Consider the following 21,920-nt stretch of genomic DNA (forward strand, 5'->3'; position numbering starts at 1 on the left):
CAGGATTCACACATAATCTCTTGTGCATCAGCAAGTGCAGTCCTTTTAGCTTTGCCTTAGGTGTTAAAAACTGAAACCAAAAAAGTGCGTTTGAATTATGGAAGGAGATAATTGAACATTTCTTGCTCATTGCAAGGATTAAGCAGAACAACAGGATTCCTGTAAAAACTCATGCTCATCTCAGTAAGAACCCTGGTAGTTTAAATTATTTAATACAGGCCCTAGATGTGTTGTAGTATCTGAGTGACAGTTCAGTCAAACTGATTGCTTCACAAGCCCACTACATTTTTATTTTTTTTTTTAGGATAAAAGAATGCCAAAAGTTCCATTTTTGTGTAAGAATTGAAACTATAAAACACTGCCCTCTTGTGCTCTTCCCTAAAAACTTCACTCGTTACTAAAAAGGAGGTTTGGCAACATTTCATTGTTAGGGCTGAGTGATCCTACTTGTTTCCTTTATTTGCATACACGTATATTTCTATATATAAACACAATTGCTAAGTTGTTAATACTATCTCAAAATAAACTATTGCCTGTGTGCTATTAAAAACACTAAGGATCCATGCTTTGCCAGTTCAATCCAGATTCTTAATAAGGCATTTGCAAAGCCGCAGTGAATCCCACACAGCTCACAGCTGGCAAAACCCTACCTACCATGCTACACAACGCCAAGTCCTAGAAGGGTAGGACACGTTCCTATTAATAGAGGTACATGTTGCCCAGATGATAAACATTTTGGTTTGCACCTACAGAAGATCTTTTAAAAGTATATCTTCAACAGCCTACTGCTGAAGGAACTCTTGAGAACAGTCATTCTTTCCAGAATCAAATCGGCCTGAAGAGTACTGTAAGAATTAAAAAAATTAAATAGATAGAGCTAAATCATATAAAATTCAAGTGTTTTCTCCACTAACCAGTTCTTCAGAAGTCCTTCAGTAGTGAAATGGAAGTTATCATTAAGTTTGGTTTGTTATTATTATTATTATTATTATTATTATCATCATTATTATTATTGTATTTGGGGGAAAAAAGGAGCACCCAGATTCATTTTTGAGGGAGATTGTTATTGTAAACAAACGTTTTTTTTCCTTAAGTGGCTGAAACTAAAAACAGATAAACAACTGTAGACAAAGTGAAATTCATGTGAGTTTATGTTGCTTACTCCTGAAGGAGCAACCCAAAGCTACAATCAAGACCCTGTTGCAAGCACAAGAGGGCAGACTTATGCACATGATGGATCTTGCTAACAACAGAGGTCTCAACCTGCTACTCAATTTTCTGCTTATCATCTTGGTTCTGGTGCTTGCTTTTATCCTTGTGAAGCTGATGTGAACCCCTGTGACACTCCACTTTCTTCTCAAATCTTGTTTTGAGGGTTTTGAAACAATAATGTAGACACTTCCAACAACCCAAATATAGATAAGCAAAGACTCCTGAGAGACCAAAATACCTGTCAGTTAGAGGAAGTGTTCAAACACCTATTTTATCACAAAGGAGCCCAAGAGCTGAACACAATTAGCTATCTGCCACTGAGTAATGAAAGCCTCTAGAGCCTTGCTGAGTAGATGGAAGAAATCCAAAAGTATGCATCAGTAGTTACTGTAGTTTTCTTATTGCTACGGCTGACTGGTATTTAAAAATCTACAAAAGATCTGAAAGCCTTCAAAGAACATCAGTTCTGCAAATGGGACAGCAGAAAAAAAACCTCTGTAAAATGGGATTTCTGTAGAATGTGTACTTCCTGGGAAGTGACACAGATAGAAGAGGAAGACAGAACAAAACACCTACAGTGGTCAACAGCACACATCAAATCACCTATGGAGAGCAAAAGCAAAGATGCTGCAGATGAAAACAAGGATATCCATGAAAAGCAGCTGAGATGGGGATAAATTAAGTTTAAATATGAAAGCAGAATTATTAGTTACATCTTTTTTGATACCAACAGCTCACAGCAATGCTATAAAAGCCAGAGGCCATTAATGTTATCCAGCAGTATCAGAAGAAGTTGTCAAAAGAAGTGACAACAAATGACCATTAGCAAGGGTTATCACAGCTCTGCCCAAGAAGACCTTAACACTGCCATGTACACGAGCAGTAGGTGCATCTGCACAAATGCGTGTGCGCCACATCCTTAACAAGATGGACTTACCACTTATGCAGAGGTCAAGTGTGCAGCGTGGGAGCCCTCAAGTAGTATTTGACATACCATGTGGTACTTGCCAGGACAATCACCCAGTCCATGGCTTGTCCACACATTAAGTGTGCAACATAAGCTTCATACAGGATGCTCTTCAATGGCCCTTTACAGGATGATGAACTTTCCTTTCCCCCAAGTCCCTGGGAAGGATAGTGACAAAGAGCAGCTTGCTTCTGCTGGAATTATTGGACCAGAAGGTAGCTCTAGACACCCAAGATACGCTAGGAAAGAAGGTAGCCAGATTGGGGCCAACCAGATTACCTCTTCGCGGTTTTCTCTCTTTCCCAAGTACAACATGGAAACGAAATGCACCAACACACATGCATTGTACAGAAAACATAATACCATATACACACATATTATCAACCTTTTGCACACGTGCAAGAACCGGATGTTACTTATGGGGTGGGGGAAGCCCCAGCTTCTAGCTTTCTATTGCCAACAGCACATCCCCGATTCAGCACATTTGCTGTTGATTTCACACTTTTCACAAGTGCTGTTTATATCACAGAACTGATCTACTCATGTTCACACTCAGGATTTCCAGAGAGTTACTGTTGTTGTGGAATGGTTCAGTTGTCTGGAAGTCACCCATCTAAACTGGATCTACAAAAAGACTTTTTACAGTAAAAAGCCAGTACGCATAGGGAAACAGCTAATTTACATGGGTTCTAAAGAGGCATTCATGTTCCACTCTATGCTACCTGCTCCAAAGCTTAGGCAACACCAGCTGGTGCAGCATGGATGGTCAAAATGAAAGCTTTTGAGCCATCTGCTCCAGTATACATGCAATAAACATTTAAAATAGGTTCTGCAAACTACACATATATAGCTTTTAATATGTTACTAAAAGCAGAAACCTTTACACTGCTACATCACCATAAGCACTTCATTGCTTATTTTGATAATCTTGAAATATCCAGCTTTTTTAGAAAAAAGTCGTAAATGTATATGCAAGGGTTGGATATATGTTCTAAGAGTTACACAGTTACGTATTGTTTAGGAGGATTTCTGCTGATGCTTGACACGGATGGCACAAAGCATAGGAAAACCACAGAAACTGATACAAAGCCCACTCTAGTCTTAATACAAATGGTTTTCCCAGCAAAATGGCAATTCTTTAATACACTGCTCAGGCTTTTACAAAGCTTGCTGTCTGTATGCTCTTCTGCATATTCAGGAGTTTTCCTGCCTTAAAAAAACCACTGGGACAGTTTAACAGTTAAAATTAGACAAATTAGTTAGCCCTGACAAAACATAAAAATCACATATTTCTTTTCAATGAAAGAGAACTCTACTGCCACCACTAATCACGTACTTCCAGTTCCGAAATTACAAAGGTAGTCTGTATGAAACTCTGCCGTTAGCATGTAGAAACAACCCCAAGAAACAACCCCAGCTTCCTCTCAGCCAGCAATGAAAATCACAGGATCTTTAACAAACGTTGAAATACGCTGCTGAAACTGAAACATGCATTTTCCTGAGATGACATTAAAAAAAAATGGCAAAGCTATCAGTTAACCAATGCCAAATCTCTCTTTGCAAACAAGCGTGGTCCAAGTTTGGTCTCCCATCATCTGCTAGCACTTACTGCAGATTAAGCCCTCATATGTGCTATAATGAATGGAAACCCAGCTGTTGGACTATCGACTCTACAGCAAAAGGAACATAACAGAAAAACTTAATTGTGGCTCTTAATTGTTTACTCTGCTAACCGAAGGTGATAATTCTTCAGGTCAAGAAGTTTTATCTTGCTGAAAAGTATGAGTTCATCGAAATGTGACACTGGAAAAATGTTGATATTAATTGTTTTTAGTTTTTTGATCTGCCAGGATCACAAGAAAACCTAGTTTTGAGTTCGCATTTAAGAATAAAATTTTTCTGTGGCAACAACATTATTTGAAGAATGTTGTAACTTTTCCTTTCAATTAGCGTTTTAAACCTTTGTTTATCCACATTTAGGTATGCCTGCAGTTTACTTCCTTCCTTCTCTGATTCTGAAATGAAGATTGTTGTAGCGTTAAAATATGCATTAAAAATGCATTAAAATATAACTTCCAGTAACTTTTACGTACATGGTATGAACAAGGCAGTGTTTTCCTCACTAAAGAAAAAGCAGTAAACCAGATACATTTAAGCAAAAAGATGCACTTAATCCACCTTAATCTATTATCTCTGCTGTATTCTGACACAAGTTAGCACACCATGAAGAAATCATACAGATGCTCAATAGACTGGGAAAAAAAAAAGATTCATCATATGATGCTGACAACATTGTACAGAGCTAATAAGCAGATACATGACCTTCCCAAACCTCCCTTCTTCTTGTATTATCTCCCACAATTTTAAAAGCATGTTTTCATTTTAGACCTCCTTTCTGAAGCAGCATGCAGTACGTAGCCAGGTATACTCAGAAAATAGGGCAGATAATAGGATCTGGCTTTAAGAAATGCCTTTACATGAAAATGTACTGCTTTTTTATCCAGATTTGTATCACCTCCCAGATCAGTAAATTGGAACTGTTATTGTGTATTACAAGCATTTTTTCCCTTTAACACAGGTCAAAAAAAATCATCATAATGGTCAAGCATTCTCAAAGATCAGCTATATAAATTGAAAATAATTAAGTGTATGGTGAAATATAAATTTTGCAAAGAAACTATTTTCATTGAAGTACTGTTAAAATCTGTTCCTTGGAAATGTGTAGGAGAATGCTTTTATCTTCAAAAAGCATACATTAAATAGTACACATTAGCTAGAGAACTTTCATATACAACTTCATCATTTTATGCAATAACCATAGACCAGATCCTCCTTGGAGATTTATTTCTGAAACACACAAACATCACACCCACAGCTGAACGACAGATCTTGTCTGAAAAAGCGCTCTTTTGATCCACAGCTTCTTTTCTGCAGTTGCAAACCTGACCACATCTCGAAAAAGGATCTGGACGCAGCTGTAGATCTTCTACCTGGCACTCTAAGCTTCCCTTGCAATGCAAAATAAATATTTTCTTTTAAAAACTATCATTTACAATTGGAATGGAAAAGCCAAATTATAAGCTTTTTAATTTAAGGAGAAAAATATTAAAAAAACTTCAACAGGTAGATGCCGAGTTTGGACAAGTTCAGATTATTAAAGAAGCAGAGAATCTTAATTTTGAAAGTAACTAACCCTGGAACAGCTTTTAAAGGCTGTAATATATTATGCTTTATAGTAAACTTAAATTCAAAGCTTGTGTGGTTTCATAAAAATAAATCCTAATTCAGAGTTTTGTGGGGTACACTGTCTATAATACTCTGTAAAGGCATTAAAATTTATTTGCAGAGTACATAGTTAAGTCCAATAGCTCTTCCTGAACCATCAGTATGCAAAATCAACTCAAAAAACTGTTGCAGTCTATTTTTCCTTCATTAGTGATAGCTGCCCTCTATAGTCTTTCCCTCTACCAGCCTACCTTAAAGATACACAAAGCTGCTCCAGATTCTCAGTTAAAAGCAAAGTTCATTTTGTTTTCTGCTCATGGCAAAGGTGGTTTTAAGATAAAGGATCATAAACTATAATTTTCTTTCAGTCCTACAAAAAACATTGCATTTCCATTAGCATACATACTTATTAAAACCAAAACAACAAAAATAACACCCACTAAAACGAAAAGAAAAATAGCGGGGGTGTTTCTGCCTTTTAAATTGCCATCTTTCTCTAGCAAAATCTTACACTTTCTTCTCTATTTCCTAGGTATATATTCCACTTCAGACTGTCCTTTCTTAGTTCCTCAGAAATAACAGCTATCAGTTCCCAGATGCACATAAGGTGAACGTTGAAGAAAAACCATAGCACAACTACAGAATCACAGAGTATCTCAAGTTGGAAGGGATCTATAAGGATCAAGGCCAACTCTCCGTTCCTTGCAGGGCTACCTAAAACTAAACTATATGACTAAGAGCATCATCCAGATGCTACTTGAACAGGCTTGGTGCCATGACTACTTCCCTGGGAAGCCTGTTCCTATAACCGATCACCCTCTCATTGAAGAACCTTTTCCTAACATCCAATCTGAACTTCCCCAGACTCAGCATTATTTCATTTCCTCCCTGGTCATCAAAGAGAGGAGATCAGCACTTCCCCCTCCGTTGTGCCCCTTGAGGAAGCTGTAGACTAGGGTGAAGTCACCCCTCAGCTGCCCTTTCTGCAAGCTGAACAAACCCAAGTGACCTCAGCCACTTCTCACAGAATAGGGGTTACCCTCTTCTGGACACACTCTAGTAGTATGATGTCTTTCTGGTACTGAGGTGCCCCAAACTGCACACAGTACTACAGGTGGGGCTGCACCGATGCAGTGCAGAGTGGAACAATCGCCTCCCTCAGCTCTCTGGCTATTCTGTGCTTCATGCACCTCAGGTCACAGTTTACCCTTTTCGTTGCCAGGCCACACTGTTGACTCATATTGAATTTGCTACCAATTCAAACTCCCAGATCTCTTTCCACAGGGTTGACCTCCAGCCTCTCGTACATATAACTAGGATTACTTTGTCCTTACACTGAGGTTTCCTTAAATAACAGATATCAAGACAGGAAGAAACATTTCTTTTTCATCTGTTCTGGTATCCGTCCTCCTTGCAGCTATAATCTCTGGGTAGAAAGACAGGGCAGACAGGAGATAACTAAAAGCCCAGCAGCTTATAGGTCTGGCACATGCTTTTTGTTTCTCTCAGTCCTATTTCACAACCACATCTTCTCACTTGAGGAAACATAATAGATCACATTTCAGGGCCCATCAACACAACTCCAGACCATATCCACTAAGGTGCTTGCCAAGGCTACCAGGAATCCCCTCTGCAGCCCTTGTGCCCTTAATTACTGTCAGACTCCCTGTAGCACCTCTCCTTGGGAAAGGGGAAACAAGTGGGAAGCCAGGGTAAGCAGAGCAAAGATTACAGCTTCAAGGACTTCCCTGTTTTCCAAGACTGACCACACAGCCAATAGGATCATCTGTTCCTAAGCCAGGGGCTATTTGGACCCTGTAACATATATATCAATACTGATAAAGATATAAAAAGAGCAAGGGGGGAAAAAAAAAGAAGTTTTATTCCATTCTTCATCCTATAACCTTACAATCTCAAAAACTTGAAAAGGTGCAGCACCGTTTTATGACTTCAGACAAAAAGGTAAATAATGCTTCAACCTCCCCCTGTTGGCTCTGCTCCCAAAACACAGCTTGGCATCAATGCCTGCGTGGACAAAGATTTTGAACAGCCAGAATACATATAGGATATCACCTGTTTCAAACACAAAATTTTGCTTTCGTACAAAAAGCAGACACTGTATTTAACCCCAATCAGAGCGAGTAAACACTTGGAAGACGTGAAAAACAAAAGCTGGGAGTTGTTTTGACCTTCATAAAAATAAGTGTTTCTGAAACACCCATTCTAAACAAACTGTTCTGAAACATACATAAATATGATTAAGAGACACATGAAGTAAAGATGTAAATAAATCTTACCCTGAATATATAAACCCAAAGGGGAACCACCAGGCACAGTAATCTGCTTGCAAACCTCACAAAAAGCACTGCTGACGGCTGCAGCCAGCCTTGTCCCACAGATGTTCAGGAAGACTTGAATGAATGGATGGACATAGGTCCTCCACAGTACCCTGCTCTCACTCCCCAAGACCCTCATGTGCTCCCCAACAACACTGGCAGGTGCCAGGTGCCCATAGCCTGGCTGGCAGTGCCCATGGCCCAGCCTAAGCACTGAACCAGCTTCCACCACTTTGGCTTTCAGAGGACCCCTCAGTATCCACTCTCTATCTGAGTAATTTCTCGACATCAAAGTCTCCAGGAAGTTTAGCAAAAGACGATGGTTTCTGTAGTAATAGGAGTAATGTAAAGAGTAGCTACATGGAACATTGCCACGTTTTTAGAAAGACTCTGAAGGATTAATATTAGTTTGGCCATATTAACTGGATTCAAGTTTTTTTTAAGACCAAATAAGAATGTTAAAAATCCACATCACTATTTACGAGCAATATCTGATCTCAAGAACCTCTGAATTTGTCTGCCTTTCCTTCAACACACAATAGAAGATATAACAAAAATTGAGCACAACTCTTCGTAAATTACCTAACCTATATTCAGGCTGGAGAAAACAGGTATTTGCACATACAGCTAGATTACCCTCTGCCCAGATAATATCCTAGTCTAACCTCAAACTGTCTTTCAGGAAAATCTATACATTGCAATCCACTCAGGATTTTTTTGGCAAGTCAAGTTTACCTACATAGGTAAACCTGAACAGATTTAAATAGTCGTACAGATTTAAATTGCCTTACAGATTTAAATAGTAGATTTTAAATAGTCTTCCTTCACAAGCTATCTTATCCCATTAGGGTAAGAGCTGGAAACAAAGATTTTGAATTGTCATGTTGGAAAGTTATCTGTCGCTCAAAACCATGTTTGACGTTTCCTATATGAAAATATTTCAACCATGAAACATAAAACCTATATATTATTTAAATAAACCAGATTGGAATCAACTAATAGTACTCAACTAACTAGTTAAAAAGTATTAATAAAAACTGAATTCAGTTTTTAAGTCCTAGGCATACTGATACTAAACATTCATCCTTGCAGTATGTAGGAGTCATTTCTCTTGCAGTCAACCACAAATGCAGCCTCCTTGTAAATCCATTTGGGTCAAAACATATTCACATTCCTCCACTATTGTGTGATCAAAGATTAAGAGCTACTGAAAATGTTATTTGATGAACCTCTTACTTTGTCCAGCTTCAGATAAAGATATGCTAGTCTCATGTAGTCAGGCACACTGAATCAGAGTGAACTGTAAGCAGATGTTAGAAAAAAACCTGCTCGCAGTCAGGTCATACTGAGAAACAAGCATCAGAACTCCCAATGAAAGTTTGAAAATACTATCACCTGGTTAAGAGGACCCGCTCCTCTTCCCATTTTATTAAAAACTGCCAGTTGATCTTCAGGTATAACACATAATGCCACACGATGGCAGCAAACACCAAGCTTTCGTCTTACCTGGACAGGCTGTTCACCTCCTGTTCTGAAATCTTCAAGCTGTGGCACATGCCATGCAGCTACAGTGTAGGGCTCCTTAGCAGTCCTGCAGTCCAGGGGATTTGTACGTAATTGTTCTTTAAGCCACATTTGAGTCCTCACTGCTGGCTGTATGGGAGCTCCGCTCACAGCCTGTTGTCCCAGAGTCGCATATCTCTGTCCGAAAGCTTCACAGCTGGCTGCCATAGGTTTGCTTTCAGGTAAGGCACTGTAGGTCAAGTCTAAGGCATGTCTCCTACTTGAGGAATCTGAAACAAAATCATCCTTGCTGCACGTCTCAAATTTGTACTTGCAGTCCAGTAGAGAAGATCCTCTTTTCCCCATTTCTTTGTCCTCAATTTGTAGCAACTCCATGCTACCAAGCAAACAACTTGGCCCAATTGTCCTTAATTGCGGTGACGCAGCTTTGTCTGTACTAGCCCTCAAGTCCACTGAATGACTACTACCATCTTGGCTGAAAGTATTTGGTGAGCTGAGTTTGTCGGTACTGGCCCTGGACTCCAATGAATGATTACTACCATCTTGGCTGAAGGTATTTGGTGAGCTGAGTTTAGACAAGGAGGACCATTTTCTTACAGGTCTTGCATCTTTCATGTCAAGAGAACTGTCCAGGATACCCTGATTTCTGTCTCCTCCTGATCGTACAAATCTTGCACTTTGTTTTGAGCTATCAGACTTGAAAGCTTCCCTGTGTTTGGATAGTGAAGAGCTGGCATTAGACGGCATCACATGGGCAGTGGGAATAGAAATCAGTGATCGGCTGGGCTTAAATGAGGATGTACCACTTGAAGTTGAATGATCTGGGAAGAGAGATTGATCATGTAAGTACAATACAGAACTCAGTAACATCAGTGCCTAGAAGACAAAACATCAAATTCAAGGTGAAATACAAAAATTGAAGGAAACTAGTTTCTTGACAAAGTAAGGTTTTCTAACCATTCAAGATTATGAGAGAGGAAGTCTATTAAAGCGGGAGATTTTAAAATTTATTTTGCTCAACTGCTATCATTACAAAGACAGGTGCACGAAGCAGTGGCAACAGCAGCTCCAGACAATTGCAGGTAGAAGGCAGCATTTATTCCTCAGCTTTAAGGTGGTAGGCTGTAACAAACCCGCATAATTTTAAGTAGTTTATATATCACAAATGGTAGAGGTAACACAACTCAGGAGCCCTAGGACTGGTGGTTCTTCTACCACCCCTCTTCTCATTTTTTTAAAAGGCAAAACAATTCAATAAACGTACTTTGTAAGACAGCAGTGCTGGAGATGAGCCATTTTAATGACGGCCTCTTGGACAGAATTATTCATCTCTTTTGGACATGACTGATTTCAAACTACATTTCCCTAGATGAATTGTTAAAAAAACAAGATTTTAAGAAAAATTATGTCCCATTTAGGTTTTGTGTTATTCAGCAACCTGAGTACAATACCACACAGAAACCATGTGTAGCATAGTCTATGAAATCTATCCCAAGCTGAAAAGAACAGACAAATTTGTGAGGCGATATTCAGGAGGAGACAGAACAGCAAAGATGGGAGAGGTAAAGGAGAGGTTACTAGGGGCTAGCTGAGCACACTCACATGCCCAGCAACATGTGCTTAGCACCACAGGCTGTGGACAACCAGAAATAAACACCTAATCCTCTCATTAGAGGATCAGCTCCACCATTTCACATGGCTGCATCTCAGCAAGCTCATATTGCTTGTTAGGTACATGGCAGATAGACAGAATGGAATTGCTCCAATTAAAAGATTCTTTTGCAGTCTTTTTTTGCCAAGAGCAAAACAGATATGCTCTTCTTTCTCTCATCCTAACCTAGAGAGAACTGATTTCTCTGGGATTTGTCAGCTGCTACAGGAGTGCACAGTAGGACAATTGAAAAACAATAAGGAAAAAAAAGGTAAAGGCCAGGACACATTATTAATTTGGCACACTTTCAAAGGATATTTAATATCGATATACCATACCACACATGAAAAAGAAGAGAGTTTCCAATGGTGAAACAGCAGCACTTTTCCCCTACATAGCCAAATAAAGACAACCCTACCCCCCAACTTGGTGAGGTTCCCTATTTGGGATTGGACCTCCTCATTCCTTACACTTGCATACAACACATATTACTACAGCCCTACAGCCACACTCCTCAGGAGAAAAATGCTTTATAGCCCACAAAATAAACAGCTCCTTGACTGATACCTGTTTATTACAGTCTTTTCTTCCAGTTCCTAAATGAGTCAGGGTGGAACGCAGAAATTCTTGCTGTAGCGTTCCTGCCTCCTAACAGGTCACTGCCACATCACCTACTCTCTCATTTCAAAGCCTAAGTTCACACCACACTGCCTCTGGCCCCTACCCAGCTGCCTGCATTCACAGTAGTGACAGAACACAGCTGGTTTTAAGACTTGACAAAACTGTAAGAGCTGGTCAAAATGGACCAGCAATTTAAGAGTTATGCATAGGGTGCTGATGATGGCCCAGTTCAGGTGGAAGGAATCAGTCTTCTGACCAAACACATTTGTGCCTGCTGCTGTTGAAGCAGTGGAGACAGTGTTGTGCAACAAGTTCCCAAATTTGTGTTATGCCCACCACATGTAACCAATCTGGCTGTGCCAGGTGCAATATCAGTTTCTCTCAGCTTTGCCTTCGTGACCTCTCTCGTAGCACCGTAGATGGTTCCACAGAGAGACACTACAAACCAGGAACATCTTGCTACTCTGCCTAGCAGGGGCTGCCAGCTTCCAGCCCTGCTCTGCAATAGGAATACAGGTACTCAGTCACCTCTGACATCAAAGCAGTGACAAGAAGGTGAAAGAGGGATATGACATGATGTAGCTGGAGACTTGAACGTACATATTATAGGATGGAAAGTACAGGGTAAGAGTCTTGCTTTTGGGAAGCATTCAGCAGAAGACCAGGGAGACACTTCTGCTCTCCCATGGAGAGTAGGGAAGAAAATATGCAATAGAAGGAAACGCACCTCTTCTTCTAGAGGTACTCCTTAGACAGAGAATGCTGCCTTTGTAACACCCAAGTAAACTAACTACTGTACTGTACTTCACCCAGAAGCTGAATCTGACATAGCACAAAGTCAGTTCTGCAAAGGAAGCTGTCATAGGCTGTTTTAGATCCAGAGAAAATAAGAGTATACTAGGATTCAAAAACAACTGACTGTGGGGGACCTACGTTTCAGGCTAAGTAGATTTCTATGAGTAGAAATATCACACATGCAGGAGAAAGGTAGGAGAAGAAAGCCTGTATCTGTAAAAGTTAAATACAATTCATTAGAAAAAAAAAAAAGTAGTATTTAATATAGCATTTTCAGTCTAAAATATTAATGTCACTCACACATGGTCTTCAAACTAGAAGCAAGAGCAGTAATAATTAGGAATATATGATCTCCTTCAGCTGTTTTTATTAGAGAACAGAGCCATTTCTGTATGGTAGATTTTAATTTTTTCTTGTCCCACTCTCAATTTAAGCTATGACTGACTTAAACTCCTTTTCCTCACTTCTGATTCTAAACTTTTCAAGCAGATTTAAACTTAAAATGCCATGTGCATTCAACTACAGCTGATGGATGCCTCTGACAATTTGTCTCAAAGTAAACCCAACAATTTTGGCTTCAAGTTGTCCTAATTAGTCCTCCCATTAACGCTTACTAAAACATATGAAAAAATTCACACTTCTTCTTAGAGCATATTGTTCCAGTCTGCCTTGACTGCACGCTCAGCCAGAAAAAGAGCCAGTCTGCATTCTGAAACATCTCCTCACACTGCAAAAAAAAGTATGAAATCCAGAAATTTCACTAAAAATATGACAGCGTCTAGAAAACACTAAGGAATTTAAGACATTATTTCTTCTGGAGTCATGGAGATAAAACCCTATCTGGCCAAATCTTGCCAAAGACTACTTTATCCAAGCAGCAGATTTTTCCCTTCCATACAGTCATGGGTAAACCAAATGCCTAGTTCGAAGTTAAAAGTAGCTCTCTTCTCAGCATTGCTCAGTTTTCACTTCATGGTGCTAGTATCTATTTGAAGATTACAAACAATCTTGGAATATGGCTTGTGTATCTGCAAAGTCTTTCAATGCTTAAGACTGCTCTCATCAATGCAAACTTAGAGACAAGATAAAAAATTATAGCTAGTTGCTACTGGTTTTCCTTTGAACATCATCAAAGATTATATGTCAAATATTGCTTTTCAACTATTCTAATAACTTTTGGGGGGGGTTTAACACAAAGCTCTCACTTTTCTAATAGGCATGGCATTTTAATACCTGACTCAATACTTCCCAAACGACATAAATAATAAAACTGAAAAAAATCCATTTCAAAAATACGCTACAAGATTTCTATCACATAATACCAGCAGATGGAATAAAAAATTAAGAGCCTTTCACATGGCTTTCTTACTGTCTTGTGTTTGCACTTCTGAACTATTTCATTACTTCATATCTGGCATAGAAAATAACCTAACAGAATCAATTTTGGTTTTGATAAAAAACTAATTACAGGGAGATGGAGACAGCAGAGCAGACACTTCCCTCTGAAAAACAGAGAGAAGAAACTCTCCAATAGAAAGTTAATGAATGCCTCCCATCATTTATATCTTCCTGTGCCACTTTTTTTAAATCACCAGTGCCAACCATGTTTATCATAACTACAAAAAAAATATAATCAGGCCAGAAACACAAAGCAAACATTCAGCTACTTAAAATCCTTATCTGATGCTCAATGGCCCATCATAACATACAAGAAACAGAGAATGGTCACTGCAGCCCTGAAGAATTTTAGATGAAAAATGAAACCAGTGCAATAAGAACGCCCATCTACAAAATATACTTCTATATGTGACAATTTCTTCACTGCTCCCAATCAGATATTATCAAACTACAATAAGCTAATACAGTTTTAGTTAATCAAAACCAAAATGCATATGATGCATGTTTATAGGAAGCATGAGTATCTAATGCCACTGCAAATGGAGAACCTTCCTTCTGTGAAGGATTTTGTAATTTAATATATTATCCAGACCATAATTAGAAAGCCCTGACCATGGAGAAAAACACACCAGTATTAAAAACAGTTTGCCTTCGCTTCCTGCCCTCCCTTCTGACCTACGCACCCCGCCCCAAAACGCCGACATAAAAACCCAAATCCAGGAAAACAAACTGAAGTATTCTTATTAACTGAGAGGAAGATAAATGGGGGAAGTCAAGCCTCTATTATACAAACTGAAGGTCCTGAATCTGGCTTCTGTTTAGAGTATAGAAGTTCTTCCATTCGTTATAGGATTTCACTTCTTCTGAAAGCTTCTCTGAACTTTTCCATAACTATTAACGACATGGATACCAGCAACAAGCCACAAGCAATTTCAGCATCCAACACATGACTTACTGAAGAGGCCATAAGTTTTCACTCTACTATGGAAGATTGTGACTGCCTTCTAGAAGTCCTCTCCAAAACAGCCACTTTCAACAACAGAAGAGTCTAATTCTTCTGGGAGTTGGTCAAAAAACAAAGACCATGGGATGACACGTGAAGACAGCAGTATTTATGCTACATGTGTTCTTCCCTAATCTACCTACTTGCAAATTTGATTAACCTTAATGCAGTATAGATAATCAAATAAGTTAACAGAGAAATGTCACAACAGACGAGCAGGACATCAGCTTTAGCAAAAAGTCTGAGGAGACTGACTCATCAACCTCTGGAAGCAAAACCACCTTTTTCATGGTGCAGTAGCAGTCACAGGAACAGTTTGGATTTGGTTAGTTTGTTTTGGTTAGGTTTTTTAACTGTCAAGAAATCTTCATCATTTGCTTCACAAGTCTTGTTCATATTATTTCAAATTTATTATGTCAAAATATGAGAGGTGAATGAATGGAGGAAGTCTTTGCAAATAAATATCTTGGAAGGAATAAATACATACAAGTATGCATCACAGAAAGCTGTATCCAAAACAGAAGCACTACAGACACAGGAGAGAACTGTTCAGACATATATCATGATCTATACGAGAAAGTGGGCCTCGAATCCTCACATAATTCCTAAACATTTTTTGTTTATAAAGTGCTGTATTTGTACTGCAAGAAACTAAAACAAAATAATAATAAAAGGCAGAATATAATTACAGGAGGTAAAATATAATTCAATACTAAGTAACTAATACTCATTTAAAGTAAGACAATGCTAAATACTGAAATACTTATTGCCAGTAAATCAAGTTGCCTGTGTCACATTTCTGATTTCAAAGCAAAACCAGTCACATGGTGTTTGGAAGCAAGTTCAGGTAAAGTCATTTGGAAAAATGAAACAAGTTTTCTGGCTTCCAGTATCTCATGCTGTCAGTGTTGTTCAGAAGTGTTTTACGTAAGTGGACAGCAAACTACAGGTCAGTTCTCCTTTATTTCAAACTAGTTCCTCTAGAATTTGCTGTAATATACTGTGTTGCATACCAGAAAGAACACAAGTTGTGCCCACAAACATGTCAGTTGTATGAATTGCAGTCATTTAAAATCTACATAATTCACAAAGAATATAAAGAGTGCAACCTTGAATAAAACATATGCAAAGTTAAGAGGCTGCAGCTGAGAGAAAAGTTTCAACATATGAAGCAGTTTCTGACTCTCATTACTTCCCTTCAAACAGCATCATCATGGAGTATGACGTGATGAAATACTGGTAAAGCTACTACCCCTGAGCAACGTTATTGAAGAGAGATGGAAGAAGGGATAAATGGTAGGTCAGCCTCACAGCCTACAGAAATCAAAAAAGACTACAACAGGAGCCTGGAGATTTTTAGTAAATGGAGCAGAAAGCAGTGTAAAAGCTGTACATGTAAGTACCAGAGTAGCATACACACTTATCCAAGGAAGGAAATGCAGAGGTGACACTGAGTTCCAGTAAATGGTAAAAAGCTTCTCAGACATCCTTATGAACAAAAGGAATACTACATAGGTATGATATTGCTTTAACAGAAGCTTGCCTAACATATCTCATCTGACCTATTATGAACTGGCCCTTTGGTATCATTTCATTATCCTCCTCTGCAGTTAATGACTTTCCCTTTTTTCCATTTGCAACATCTCACTTATTTCCACAACTGGTCTGGCAAACTCACCTTCCCCCCTTGTTTGCCAGAAAGGTGATAAGGTAGCAACAATCCTACTTTGTGTAGGAAGTGGGGAAAAAATAAAAAAAATTAAAAAAAAAAGAGGAGTGGGGAACAAGTATGTTTGGAAGTTTTATTAATGAAGTTTAACACAGAAACTGATAGTCACTGAACAAGAGAAAATTACACTTCGACACTGAGCAAAAGACCTCACTGTTTAAAGTAAACCCAGGTAAGCTCAAGAGCAAATTTTTACTATCAGTCTCTGGAGTCAAGTTACTTGGAACTATTATTGGCCCAAGGTCGCAAAGGCTGTCCAAAATGAAAACTGGGTTTTCTGAATCAGATTTGTCTGCTAAACAAATCTGCAAATGCTAACCTAACTTACATAAAAACCTCTTTAGATGAGAAAAGCAAGCATGTTAAATAGAAGTACATCTTAAAAGAATGAACTCATTTTACAAGAACACAATAAGTCTTTCTGACTTATGCATTTTGCTTCCTTATCCCAAGGATATCATGCAGCTACAGCAAAATATAATTGTGATTTATAGAAACAACATAATAGAGGATGCTGTGAACAATCATTTTCAAAGATAAACTTTCACAGCAGTAGCTGCCACATACATGAAAGATACCCCATCCTCAGTGCTATCTTTGTGTATACCTCTACTTACCAGCTCTTCAGCGTTGGTTTTGGTGCTATTAATACTCCTGCTCACACACAGTATTTGACATAGAACTGTACTACAGGATGCTCATAAGCTGCTCTAGGAGTACATGTAACTTGCAAGTGGCTACCACAAAGCAGTAAAAAATATTACGTATAAAATGCAATGTTAAAGAGCAGAAACTGAACAAAAAAGAAATTGCATATCCTGTAGTATCTATTTTTCCCAGCAATCTGGAGCTATTTTTAAGAAATAGTTACATAACTAAGTAGAATGAATTTTAGATTAACAGGTTCTATTTCCCCCTCTCAGATAAGAGGATAAAGAAATATTCCAGAACAACAATCACATAATCAGGCAACTTCATTCTGCTGAAATAAAAGTATGAGTGAAAATTTACATTGCCAGAGGGATTTTTTTTCCTCTTTGTGGTTGGTTATTTCTTTTTCAAAAGTCTAGATCTTAACTTGCATTTGCCTTTTTATGAAAGCCATCTACAGCTTCCAGTTCCATTTTCCAACAACAAGCACTTAACGGCGAAGACGTGCAGTAATCAAATATCCCCCTAGGACCTTCATTAAAAGTAACAGCTAATGGAAAAAAAAAATACTAGGGATGTCACAATACATCTGTCCTCCTTCCTTTCTGATCTGCAAAATATCCATGCCATAAACACTATTTACTTTAACAGCCACCAGATAGTTCCTCATGCTGGCATTACTTCTTCAACCCCAGCTAGAGATGACTGAAGAAAATTGTGCCCATCAGAACAGAAACCCACTTCTACCCTCCAGAGCGGGAAAAAAACTAGGTATTTTTGTTCTCTGTAAAAGAATACCCAGCAGCAGAACACAGATACCCCTCCACCTTCCTATATCAAGACAGACAGAAGCTGTGCTTTCTCAGGCTTCAAAGGAAATTTATTTGTATTATCTCAGCTTTCTAACTTACTCCAGGTGCCATCTCCAACAACAGCATTCCCAGATTACCCAGGCTGATGCCTTTCAGCAGTGAAATTGTGTCACCCTAAAACGTGAAGGGAAAAGGAGGTGCATGTAAGGAGAGATAAGACAGACTCCCTCTAACCCAAGGAAACAGAGCAAAAACTTGAGGTTTCCACAGAGCACGACCACTCCATGCAGTTAAAACTTTGACATACACTTTGATCAACAGTCTCTTACATTTTATGCCTAGATACAGGCAGAAACAGAGCCTACAATTCAATGTCAAATAACTTTGAAGGTTTAATCTCACTTTCAACTTCCAAGGAGAATGGAGTTCCTGGCAATGTTTTTGAGATCATTATCCATTACTGAAAGTTTAATCCCTGCTTCTACTAAGATGGTCTTTAGCTTAGAAATACTATATTTAGATTCATCTGGTATATGTCCTGCTCACCCCTGAGCAGTAAATTTCTTACCTTGGTTCACAGCCTGCCAAGAACAGCTCTTTCTAACAGGAGTAGCAGCTTTACATCAGGCTATGCAAAGGTGGAAAGTATGGATGAGAAGACATACCTTCAACTTTATCTCTTTCTCAGCCTCATACTCAAATTCCATTTCCTCTACTGATTTGCCCCAGTTGAGCCTCACATACAGCAGTCATCCTCCCAGTTTACCTCTGCATTCTCACTTTCAGAGCCCCAGCCCAAATTTATAATCATAGAATAGACTCATTTAGTTTGGAGAAGACCCTCAAGATCATGGAGTATAACCCTTAACCTAACACCAACAAGTGCACCACTAAGCCCTACATTTACACATCTTTTAAATGCCTCCAAGGATGGTGACTCTACCACTTCCCTGGGCTGCCCGTTCCAGCACTTGATAACCCTTTAATGCCTGAGCTTTCCAAGCATCACACAGGCTTCCGTACAATAAGCACACGTATATACGAGCAGACATATGACAGAAAAAGAGACCCTTTCAGAGGCAGAAGCAGGTGCTATAAGCCACCAGAGCAGTGAGGCTGCCACGGATCCAGAGAGGCAGGAGTATACCGTTTGATGGCTTTCACACTGCTTCATAGCAAGACAGTCTTCTATCTCCTTCCATCTTTCTTATGCTTCAGACAAAGGCCAAGCTAGGTCACTAAACACAGCCAGCTTGCTGCAGCACTGCTGCTAGGTACCACTTGGAAGCGGATGATGTACCACAAGCAATTTACTTAATACACTTTCGGAACACCTGCATCAAGCAGTAATCCCTTCCAAGGGCCAGAAAACATCCCCAGGAACCCCAAAAATTCAACTGTTGCCTCAAGAATCATTTAGGTCACCAGAGAAGTCTCTTCCCTTCAGATGCAGAAGTAGATTTAGCTCTCTGTTTTTACGTCCTTAGCTTTGTTGCTCTACTCTTAATTTACTATACAAGACTCTCTCCTTCCATTAAAGTTTCCTGGACGCTTCAGGTCTTTAACAACAAATCAACAGCCTGCCCCACATGTAGGTCACCATCTGGAACACAAGCTCAGGTCACTGAGGATTAACCTTAAATTGGATTTGAGCACAGCACTGTATCCTACAGAATAAGTCATCACTTTTTATACTTGAAAAATAAAGCACCATTATCCTTATTTTCCAAATGAAGAACAGGAAGCAAAGAGTTACAACAACTAGCCTGATGTGCCTTAGTAATCATTACCTCCTTCCTCCCAGTCCTCTCTACATAGACCAATACCAGCTACCCTGGTATAATGTATATATTTTAAACTTGACACATTCAAGTAGAACAAAAAAGAAACAAAGTTTCAAAAAAGGGGAAGGGAGGGTAAGACCCACCTGAAATTCTCAGCATTTTTATCACAACCAAAAACTCGATGTTTGCCAAAGGAATGTGACATTCCTACTACTCTCAGAAATGCTGAAAGCAACAATGGCAATAATAATCATAGAATCACAGTATGGTTTGAGTTGGATGGGACCCTATAGATGACCCAGTTCTAACCCCCCTGCCACGGACAGGGACACCTCCCACTAGACTAGGCTGCCCAAGGCCCCATTCAACCTGGCCTTGAGCACCTCCAGTGATGGGGCATCCACAACTTCCCTGGGCAACCTGTTCCAGTGCCTCATCGCCCTCACAGGGAAGAAATCCTTCATTATATCTAGTCTAAAACTGCCCCTCTCCAGTTTATAGCAATTCCCCTTCACCCTATCACTACAAGCCTTTGTAAACAGTTCCTCCACAGCTTTCTTGTAGCCCCTTCAGGTACTGGAAGGTCACTATCAAGTCTCTTCTCCAGGCCGAACAAGCCCACCTCTCCCAGCCTGTCCTCCTATGGAAGGTGCTTCCGCCCTATGATCATCTTTGTAGCCCTCCTCTGGACTCATTCCAACAGCTCCATATCCTTCTTACATTGAGGATTCCGAAACTGGACACAGTATTCCAGATGAGGTCTCACAAGAGAGGGATAGAGGGGCAGAATCACCTCCCTCGACCTGCTGGCCACGCTTCTTTTGATGCAGCCAAGGATATGGTTGGCCTTCTGGGCTGCAAGCGCACATTGTTGGCTCATGTTGAGCTTCTCATCAGTCAGCACCCCCAAGTCCTTCTCTGCAGGGCTGCTCTCGATCACATCATCCTCAAAACCGCGGACTGCCCCGACCCAGTTGTAGGACTTTACACTTGGCCTTGTTGAATCTCACAAGGTTCACACAGGCCCACTTCTCCAGCTTGTCCAGGTCCCTCTGGATGACATCCTGTCCTTCTGGAGTGACACCTGCACCACTCAGCTTGGTATCATCTGCAAAGTTGCTGAGGGTGCACTCAATCTCGCTGTCAATATCATTGATGAAGATATTAAACAGCACTGGTCTCAGTACAGACCCCTGAGGGACATCACTTGTCATGGTATGTAAAACCTTACAAAATTGATTAGCATATAATAAGCAGATGGGGGCAAACGTCAGTTTTCCTGCACCCTTTTTTTCCTGCATCATCAGTCTTTCATCATTTTGACTCTTGCTTCTAATCCTTTCTTTTTTCAGACACACCTATGAAGCCATGATACCAAGACTGATAACAACTGAATGTTGCTCCATTTCTAATACATAATTTCTCTACAGCACAAAAGGAGAGGGACTCACATTTCTTTAATGTTCATGAACAACCCTCCCTCCAAGGGTTTTCTGGGGTTGGTTTTCTGGGTTTTTTTTTGAAGAACAGCTGATATTTTGAGCAAATGTGAATATTACACTGGTAAAATTTGCAGTGTTAATTTGGAGGCTATGTTTAGAACTAATCTCACACTCTTAGGACTTCTGTACTGTAAGAAAACAAGCTTCTCTTCCAGAAGGGAACTATACTTCCTTATATGTCCACCATCAAAGAACCTACAAAAGATAATTTTAAAAGCTGAAGAAAAGAACTCATGCATGTTCCCATCGGAATAATATTACGCCAAAGTTTTCCTGGAATATATATACAGACTTAATGCTTAACAGTGTTTTTTCACCTGCTAATAGTCTGTCTATAAAGAAATTAGTTACATACTATTCATCTGAACCTGACTGTCACTTATTTTAGAAATATTCCGCATATTTAAGGCCATTTGTGTCCTTTGAAAAGACTGGCTGAAAGATTTGATTTTAACTACAATCCAGGCTTAAACAAACAAATACCAAATTAGGAGAGAAATGCATAATACCCAGTACAGTCTTTTATCCCAGCTTTTCCTAATGAAAATATTTAGTTTCACAAGTAATTTCTAAAAAACGTACACCATTAAAAAACAGCAGGTTTTTTACTCCTCCATTCTTTCACTGGTAATTCATCTCTAAAAAAAGAAAGTTATTTTTTCTCCCTCCATCACCTGTGCCACAGAGGAGTTAAGAGTTTAGTGCCATGT

At 39.4% G+C, this 21,920-nt stretch overlaps 1 protein-coding gene across 4 annotated transcripts in view; it reads right to left on the reverse strand.

The window, feature by feature from the left end:
* CEP85L (centrosomal protein 85 like) overlaps positions 1-21,920 on the reverse strand; it is a 142,033-nt gene that overhangs the window by 59,659 nt on the left and 60,454 nt on the right. For all 4 annotated transcript variants that reach the window (XM_054061510.1, XM_054061508.1, XM_054061507.1 and 1 more), the window contains exon 3: positions 9,247-10,085. In XM_054061510.1, coding sequence (XP_053917485.1) covers positions 9,247-10,085 — 839 coding nt within the window. The remainder of the gene's footprint in view (positions 1-9,246; positions 10,086-21,920) is intronic.

The sequence above is a fragment of the Cuculus canorus genome, chromosome 3 (assembly GCF_017976375.1).
Source record: "Cuculus canorus isolate bCucCan1 chromosome 3, bCucCan1.pri, whole genome shotgun sequence".
NCBI classification, from domain to species: Eukaryota; Metazoa; Chordata; class Aves; order Cuculiformes; family Cuculidae; genus Cuculus; species Cuculus canorus.